The following is a 9,406-nucleotide window of genomic DNA, read 5'->3' as shown; positions in this document are numbered from 1 at the left end:
AACAGGAATAAAGTTTACAAAACCAAACAGAACAATCATATCAATAAGGCCAAACCAGATTAAATTGTAGCCCAAATCTTCAACTCCCTAAGAGGATGCACTGTGAAGCTTCAACATAGAGGGGTAAAAGCAATAATAGGAAGAGACAAGTGATGATGTGAGAGACGTTTAACGTCACCTTCAGCTGTGACAACAATATTCTTAACTCTGTAATTGAAGGCAAATGGATGTCGCTGCTACTGTAGCAGAGGCAGGGAGTGGGGGGAAGGCTGCTCTCCTGGGGTGTGTGGGTGGTGTGAAGGCATTTACTTTTGCAGACAAAGAGAGGCACTGGAAAGATTAGGAAACTGTTGTCTTAGAGGAGGCATGAGTACTTTTACATGGCATATCCAAAGCCAGAAAGGGTACATAAAAGGCTACAGAAAACATGAGTATGGTCTGCCTCGAGACACAAGATTAAATAAGGGATTAACACTTGCTGTTTGCCAAAGCTGTGAGACTCCGATGATTTCCTCAGAAATCCTTTCCATCTCCTCCTTATATATTCATCAAAGGATAGTGTTCAGGGACTGCAGTGGGCTCCTGTCCAAACTCAAATGATTTATAATTCTGTTGTTTTGGTACTTGTTATCAAAAAATAATTGTTTTATCTTATGCATAAACCAAACCAGTACCTCCACAAATCACAGTTTTCTAAAGAAAAATACTGTCACACAGTGGAACAGTTTAATCAATTTGTAATCTAAAGAAGCAGGAAAATAATGGCATGCAACCTCACAACTCACTACTGCCAAAACAAAATTATTGGGCGGGAAGATATTAAAAGGCCACACTACATTACAGATACATGTTTTTGTGCTGGTGTGAGAGACTGGAAGGACTGCTGGCTCAAAACCTTTTGTGTGTGTATGGAAGAGGCAGGTCAGGCCTTTCCCTGGCGAGGCAGTGCCCTGCCCCATACACCCCCTGGGCCTGTGTCCCAGCCCCAAAGACACCACCAGTCCCTGACACACCGGAGGCAGCGCTCCACACCTGCCCCTGCAGCTCCCAACCCAGCTCCCCAGTGGCCAAATGACCGCAAGCCCCACCTTGGGAAGGGCCCAGGAAGGCCAGGGGATATTTAAGGCCAAACATGAGACAAGCACGTCTCCTCCTCTTGGAATTTTTATTAGTTGAACACTGTTGGAACCCAGGAATTGGTAGCTATATTTGTTCTTTTCAGTATCTTTTCTCTCTTTCTTCTGATTGCCTTTTGTTAGAATTCTGAAAAACTTAAAATTGAATGGGCTTTGAGTTTGCTAAGTTGAATGGGTGAAGTTAATACTTTGAGAAGTGGTTTATGTTGACTGAATGCTGCTCTAAACCTTTTGCCAAAGTTCTTTGATTTTCTAGAGTTGCCAGGAAAGTCTTTTTTGTTGATTTCTTGAGAATATCTTGTCAGTATTTCTCCCATGAATATAACTCAAAGTACACAAACAACTGTAAGCCCTGTTAAAAGTCCCATCACTCAAGTTGTTTGGGGCCTTACAACTGGTTTTGGCTGGGGGTAGTTAATTTTCTCCACAGTGGCTGGTATGGGGCTGTGTTTTGGACTTGGCTGAACACTGTGATGACAACAGAGATGTTTCTGCTATTGCTGAGCAGGGCTTGCACAGAGCTAAGGCTTTTTTCACTCTTTCTACTGCCATGCTGGTGAGATTAGATGTGCATGGGAGGCTGGGGGGAGACACAGCCAGGGACAAGTGACCCAAACTGACTGAAGGGATATTCCAGACCATACGGCACCATGTTCAGTATGTAAAGTGGGTGAAAGGAGGAGGAAGGGGGGACACACTTGGAGTGACAGATTTCATCTTCCCAAGTTGCCATTACCTGTCATGAGGGTCTGCTCTTGTGGAGATAGCTGAACACCTGCCTGCCCATGGGAGGCAGTGAATTGCTTCCTTATTTTGCTTTGCTTGTGTGCGTGGCCTCTGCTTTCTCTAATAAACTGTCTTTATCTCAATGCATGAGTTTTCCAGTTTTTACCTTTCCAGTTCTCTCCCCAATCCTGCTGGTGGAGCAGTGATTGAACACGCGGTTGGGCTTGGCTGGGGTTAAATCAAGACAGTTACTCAGAGAACAAGTTATTTAATCAAAGCCATTCACTAACTTCTCTGCATATTACAAGTAATTCTAAGAATCTGTGGCATTTGCCTTGTCTGACTTGTCTGACTTCCAGCCTGAAGATGCATCTCACTAGAACCGCAGGAAGGCAACACTGAGTTGAATGGCAAGCAAATAATTTACAACAGTTTCTGTAATCAGTGTCAGGTCTGGAATAAAATCTGATTGAATAGGAATGTGCTCTTTTAAAAATGGAGAGAGATGTGTTACTAGTATAAGTCTTTATTAAAGCTCAAAATGCTCGGGGGTGAGGGGGTTGAAATACCTCAGAGTAAATGGAGTTATTTACAATGTCAGCAATCTGCATTGCTGTCATGTTCCACATCAATACATTAAGAAGCAGTCACAACAGAAAAGTAAGCTTGAATGTGACATGTTGTAAGAAGGAGGATGCCAAACCTTACTCTTAGCCAGGCTCAATAAATGACAGCCAAAGGAAAATTGCTTAATGGGGCACTTATTTGCATAGAAGTCTTAACACTTCAGAGAAAATGTAAATCCCAAGGAATTTACAAAAGAAGTGTAAAATGCCTTTTGACCAACTGGAGTTTGACATCCTCTTCAAAGACTGTCACAGCAAACACTTTGCATTAAAAAAGAAAAAAGATGTATTAAAACTGAGTGTTCTAACACTTAGATAATCTAGGTTTCCCGAGAAGTCCTCTACTTAAGAAAAATGAAAGAAATGAGGTTGTGCATGGATTACTGAAAACTCAAAGAACTCCAAGTGCCTGGTGCATAACCTCTTCAGCAGATTATCTACAGTAAATATTTTACTGGTTATTTTTAGGTGGTGAAGCTGCTGCTTCATATTCTGCGTCTGCCTAAGAAACAGAGACAAATGCAACAAAATCATGGAGGAAATAAAAAGTAACAATTCTTCACATTCTTTTGTAACTAAATCATTGTGGGTCATCAGACAAAATTAGCAAATGGCAAAGACAAAGCAAACAAATGGAGCCCTTTATTCAGGGACTGCATGTTAAACCACAGACTGTCATGACACTTCAGAGCTGTTCCTGGCCAGCGTTGGAAACAGCAATGCTAAGCTAGAGATACACTAGTTTGCATCCTGTATCTAAATAAATCAGTATGGGATAAAAAATTTTAGAAAAACCATAATGAAATTACAGAATTGCTTCAATACCAGTTACCCGTTAGGTCTAGTCACAATTTACAGAATTTACAGTGCCAGTGTCAGTTATGCAGGTTAAGTTAAAAATCCCCATCTTTTGGATGTATTGAAAATTTGTAATTCACTATCACAGTTTTTGCTACTTGATTTTTCACAGTAGTATTTTATATCCAGGCCATGTTCATGGAAACATATTTATCTACTGGTTTTCTAATACATTATAGCTTCTTTTTGTTCTTTAAAACTAAGGGTAATCTTTCATCAAAACATTTAACTGGTCCTTTTAAAGGGGTTTTTAGTTGTAATGGTGCTTATATTAAATCATATTTTATTATATTATAAAATATTATAATACTCTATATTAAGAGGTACTTTCCAGTCACCTGATACAGTACTTGAAGCTAATGGGAGTTTTTGTAATTTTTTTCTGAGGAGCTCTACGTTCCTTTCAAACTCCCGGAGATACACCAACTGAGTTTATCTTAATTTATCCATTTGTTTTCAGATTTTCTCTTCTGTTATTTCAAATCATGGAGACATCTTATCTTTGTAAATTTAAAACAATAGGTTCAAAATCAATAATCATACAACTTTTCTCAAGATAAAGGGAAAGGAACCTCTGTAATATTGATCACTTCATTAAATCTTTTTGCTCTGTGGTAATTTAACAGATGCAATACATTTAAATACATCATTAGAAGAAAACTTGTGAAAATAAATTTATTCTTTTTCATTTATGCTTTTCAAAAATTGTCCTTCCCCCTTCATTTTATATGGTGCTTCTTTTCACTCATTTTCTCCAGTCTCTCTTTAAGAACTACAATGCATAGTTTTAAGTTCTGCCATTTAAACATTTTTTTCCTCATGTTTTTGCTTCCTTCTCCGGGGTAGGAAAACAGAACCGTAACTTCTGCAATTATCAGAATGTACTCATGGTCTTCATGATGAGTTAAAAGTTTTAATTTCATCATCACTAGCTTTCAGATCACCTTGATTAACTTCTTTCTTAAGTTCCCTTCTCTAAAGTTGACAGTAAATTTTCAAAATGGTGAGAATTCACATGCAGCTCCTTTGAAAAGGACTTTGAATTTACTCAGTGAGTATTACTGAGGTTTAATGACAATAATGTATAGAACAGTCCTCTGTGTTCCCTCCAACATCTGAAAAAAACATTCAAACTATTGTGAGTGAGAATTAGGATCCAAAAGTCAATTCTTTTTATTAAGCAGAAATTCCATTTCTGCCTACATTAAGCAGCTTTAGCAGTTCAAAAAGTGAAATAAACCCCAATTTCTGTTTCAATGACTAGTGCTGCATTCTTTCCCCTACGGACAGCATTCATTCATTCATTTTCCTTTTCCTCATCAGAAACTGAGCAACATGACAATTATTTTTATTTTTGTCTCTTTTATAATCATGTAGACTTTTAGTAATTAAACTTTTGAAAGGCTGCCTGAAATAACAGTAGTTGCAACTGCACAGTGACTGAAGGAGAAAAATAAACAAGTGACTTTTTATTGAAGAAATTAATACTAACTGTAATAGGACCCTAGAAGCAGCAACACCTATATGCACTCTTTCAAGAAATGATCCACTTCCTGACAGAGTTGTACCACTTCCGTTAAGAGAATTATTAAGACTGGGATGCTTAGCATAATTTCTCCTTTCATGGTAAAAACATTAAGTGGTTTTAGAGAGATAAAACTCTTGCCCAGAGCAGTTTCATAAAAAATACTTTAAACAGTAAATATACCTACCCAGTCTACTTTTCTGACAGTTATCAAGCACAGAATGTTCAATTAAAGATTCAGAGTAAGTAAAAGATAAAAATCACAGAGAATATATGCAAACTAAAAGCTAGCAGAAAAAAACCCGTAAACTTAGAACTAGTATTGTACTAAAATCTCATACAAAAGCTGTTTCATGTCATGTTTGTCTTTCACAGTGAGTCCTTCCCTAAATTCATTTTGTGGTTTCCAAAATTTGATCCTTTTTTTTCCCCTGCTGTGCAAATGCTCTCCATGGATTGCTTAAGGGGAACATTTTCTATCATCTGGCTTTCTGAAATTTTTCCTTTGAAAATAACACCTCTTTCTGTAACAATTCAATGACCATAAGTAAGCACCAACCACCTTCAGCTTTAACTCCATAGAAACTAAAATTTCCGTAAGAAGCTTTTCTTCAGAAAGAAAGTAAATCAAATACCTCTAAACTGTGAGGCCCTGGCACCCTGGAAGTATGCAGCTCTAGAACTCATGTTCTTCTTTTTTTCCTCTCATTTCCTCTCAGAAATCTGTACACTAAACACTTTGATTTCACCTCAGCCCTCAAACCAGCTTGGCACGCCACCTCTTTTAGAACCAAAAAGAAAATGTTGTGACACTTTTTCTTTAATGAAGTTCAATAATATCGTTCCATGTGGGAATTTCCCACAGCATTTTTTTCCTCCCTCTTTTCACAATTAGGAATGGCAAGTAAATACACATATTTTTGAACAGTTGTGTTGTGGGGTAGAAAAGGGACATCTATCTTTAGAACGGTGTTACTCCATATTCCCAAACTCGCAGCACATGCTCAGCCCAAACACTGAACTGTTCACTGACTGACCTGTCAGGTTGTTCTTATCATGCACATGAATATGAAAATGCTGCTTAAAAAACCAAAACCATTTACACTATGGAGCATGAGTAGCTCTGCACTGCCTCATAGCTTTTAATCATTTAAACATCAAATATTTTTCATTTTAATACCAGAGGGCTAATTTATTGTATGCACATCATGCAAATAGTAGGTTTTTTCAGTGTTGCAGCATACACACAAATATATTTAAATGCAAGTAACACTTCCAGTCAGTTAAACTGCATTTCTAAAAGCACCATTTACATACCAAGTGTGGTTTTACTTCTCCAAACTAACAAGAAATCTCTTACAGGCCAGTCTGTACTCCCTCTGGGTCTAAGCCCATCATTCTTCCTAGACTTTCTCATGCTGCTTTGGCTGCAGGCTCGAGCCAAATTTCCTCCCTCATCTGACCTTGTGACAGTCTGTGTAGTGATTTAAACAGGACAAAGGCCCAATCTGAATGCTGGCATCTGACTATCCACACCTCTGACTGCCAGCATGCTTCCAGGAATGGCTGGGTCCCTGACCAGTATTCTTCCAGGCAATGTCTTTGTACAAGCTGGAGGCTAGCATAGCTCAGTAGTGGTATGTTGTCTCAACACATCCAGGAGGCAGTGCAAAAAAAAGGCCACTGTTTTGAAGGGGAAAGAATTTAGCTGCACCATGCTAAGTCATGTCACTTCCCCGACACCTAGAGAATGAGAACTAATCACTTTTATTCTCTGGTAAAGATGTAGCTTGTGTATCTCCACCTACCTGTAATTCCAACCTACCCTTTAGGCTGACAGAACTCTGTCCTTTAACAGCCACCCACAAATCCATGTGATACTGCTGTGTGAGGGAGGCAAAGTAACCAGTCCACTATGCCTGGACCATTCTGCTGAAGGTAGATCTGCTCTAATGTCAAGTACACAACCAAGTCTAACCCTCCACTGCTCGCAAAGTTCATTTGAAGGAAAACTTGTGCACAGTCTTGTACTCATGGACTACTGACAGGAGGTTTAGGATTTCAGTGCAAGTATAGCTCTTTTGTCTGTCAAAAGGTGGGATTCTTTCCAATCATTCAGTAGGGCTGCTGTTTCTGGATATGACACAAGAATCCCACTGCAAAAACATTTTAACACTGGAGAAACTGTTATGTAAAAAAATATTTTTTTTTTTTCATGGAATGACCATATTGCAGGTAAATCAGGGCATCCCTCAGTGATAATAAAGAACTTTCAGTTCATGCAGTAGTACTTTGCAAGGCCAGTCACATCTCAAACTGAAATGTACACAGTAATCACTTTCATTATATGCATTGTCAGCATGGATCAGTATTCTTGGTTTGGTATTTTAGGGTTATTGCCTCATTTTTTAAAGCTGTTTTAGCTGAAATTTGAAAGGAGAAATTTTCAGCCTGAGGCAAATAAGCAGATACAACCTGTTAAGCTACGAACATCTGAAACCAAGACTATTAACAACTACTGGATTCAATGTCAGCACCCCTCACATTGAGTGATGGTAAATGGAATCAGATTACAGCTTCTCTCCTCTGAGGCTGCCAGGGGCAGTTAGTCCAAGTGTAGGCTAGTAGAGCCACTGGATGAAATATAGTACAGGTCTCTTTAAAATCAGCTATCTGCCACACAGAATAATCAGAAGTTGTTGTTATGCCTTGTAATGAAGAAATAAATCTCACAGTCCCCACTAGATGTACAGAGGAGCCATTAGTTACAGAGATGAAAAAACTTAACAAATAATTTAATCAGTTTAGTATTTTAATTTTCCCTTTTATAGCTTAATAGTATACTGATAAAATATTTACTTGCTCTGCAATAGTGATGCTTCTAAAAACAAGTGACAAAAGTTAGGGAATCAATTATTTTCCAGTTTGAAAACATATCCCATGTTCAGACTTTCTGTTTATAGTCTTGATATAATAATGTTGGAAAGGCAGTAATTGGATGGACATTTTTGGTGGTTATGTGTGTACCATGTGCTACAGGGAGATATCTCAACAGAACAGCTGCAGTGCTTAGTGTGAAACACCTTCAAAATTTTTACCAAAAACACTATGAAACCCTTAGGTAGTAGTAATTTCTGGGATGACAACTGCAAAGGCATCCTAAACCTGAGGTCTAGTATATAAACAATTATGAAGCAGAAAATCTCACCAACTTTAAATAGCAGAACTCAATCTCTCCACAGGAAACTGTAGAATTGTATACATGTACATGCATTTTTTACATATACGCGTGCAAACACACCAATATTTAATACTGGAATGTGAATAATGGATTAACAAAAGAAATTTATTTCACTGATCTTTGATGTAACTTAATTAGACTCTGTGTAAACACTGCTGCTGAGACATGGCATTGTGAGTTAGCAGCTTGTGTGTAAGGATAGAAGCAGTGCATTCAAGAGCAACAAGTCAGAAATTTCTGTAAATAAGAAACAGAGAGAAAAGTCATTTGCGTTATCTGTCTCACGGAAATGAGGACAGCTTTAGAAATACCAGATTGCCTCCAAAACATAACAGACTGAGAGGCTTAACTGATTTGAACATATCCGATGTTTTTTGAACCATATCTCCCTCGACAACGCCACTAAACTGTGAGAACAGTGTCACCCACCTAAAGGGACCAGATGAACGCGCCCCAGAAAGGGCAATGTGAACCGGGCACGTGGATGTACCTACCCAGCAACTTCCCTCACTCCCACCTTACGACAAGCAAGCGCTTGCCAGGCACCTCCTGAGCTGCCATAACCCTCCAGGCCGTGCGCCTTTCCAGCGATCACCAGAGCTAGTTGAACTTCAGTACGTGCGGCCTCTTCCACCTCCCAAGAGGCGGCTGCGCTCGCCGCCCGCTCCACGGCCTGGCCAAGGGCGAAAGCGGCATCAGGCGGGACCCGAGGTCCCTGTGCGCACCCGGGGCCCCGCCACCCGCGCCCCCGTGTTGTGAGGCCCCAGAGCCCGGTGACCCGAGCGGGTGGAGCACGGCCGCGGGCTGCAGGCGGACATACCGATATGCCGCAGCTCTCCGGCCCGCCCGCGGGGTCCGCTCGCACCGCCCGCGCCTCCCGTGCGGGGAGGCGGGAGCTCAGCGGGCGGGCGGCCGGAGCCCTGCGGGAATCCCTTCGTCCCCGGCTGTGCCTCTCTGCTCCCTGCCCCGCCGCATCTCCCCGAGGGGACAGCCCGCTTCCCATCCCGCTGCCGCGTCCCCCGCGCTAGGCTGGAGCCCGACACCCCCCGGCCGCCACTGCGAGTGGGTCTGCCCACGGCTGCTCCCCCCTTCGAGTGCGGTGGAACGAGCCCGTAATGCGAGGAAGGGCGCCAGCGCCGCTCCCTCAGGTGATTGCCAGCTCCAGCGGTCAATCAGAGCCTTTCCTTCCCTCTCGGCAGCCCAGCGCCCGCCCTCCCGTGGGGGTCGGGGGGCAGCGGGAGAGGCGGGGGGGAATGTTTACAAACAACATCGGGGAGTAGAGGGGCCGGGGGGG

The 9,406-nt window shown here is 41.3% G+C and overlaps 2 protein-coding genes across 13 annotated transcripts in view; one reads left to right on the top strand and one right to left on the bottom strand.

Annotated features, from left to right (window-relative positions):
* The window catches only part of DGLUCY (D-glutamate cyclase), a 48,488-nt gene extending 39,335 nt beyond the window's left edge, over nt 1-9,153 (bottom strand). For 4 of the 11 annotated variants that reach the window (XM_086893027.1, XM_023927694.2, XM_023927696.2 and 1 more), the window contains exon 1: nt 8,607-8,785. The gene's annotated coding sequence lies outside the window, so the exon portion shown is untranslated. Of the gene's footprint in view, nt 1-8,606; nt 8,786-8,932 lie in introns of those variants that run through there. The other 7 variants (XM_086893024.1, XM_086893028.1, XM_086893026.1 and 4 more) reach the window with 7 other exon arrangements.
* The window catches only part of RPS6KA5 (ribosomal protein S6 kinase A5), a 70,022-nt gene continuing 69,611 nt past the window's right edge, over nt 8,996-9,406 (top strand). The window contains exon 1 of one of the 2 annotated variants that reach the window (XM_086893022.1): nt 8,996-9,260. In XM_086893022.1, coding sequence (XP_086749148.1) covers nt 9,228-9,260 — 33 coding nt within the window. In that variant the 5' untranslated portion in view covers nt 8,996-9,227. The remainder of the gene's footprint in view (nt 9,261-9,406) is intronic. The other variant, XM_086893023.1, reaches the window with a different exon arrangement.

Source organism: Cyanistes caeruleus, chromosome 6, assembly GCF_971803275.1.
Source record: "Cyanistes caeruleus chromosome 6, bCyaCae1.hap1.1, whole genome shotgun sequence".
NCBI classification, from domain to species: domain Eukaryota; kingdom Metazoa; phylum Chordata; class Aves; order Passeriformes; family Paridae; genus Cyanistes; species Cyanistes caeruleus.
Note: the sequence above shows the minus strand (reverse complement) of the source record. Positions and strands in the feature narration are given on the sequence as shown.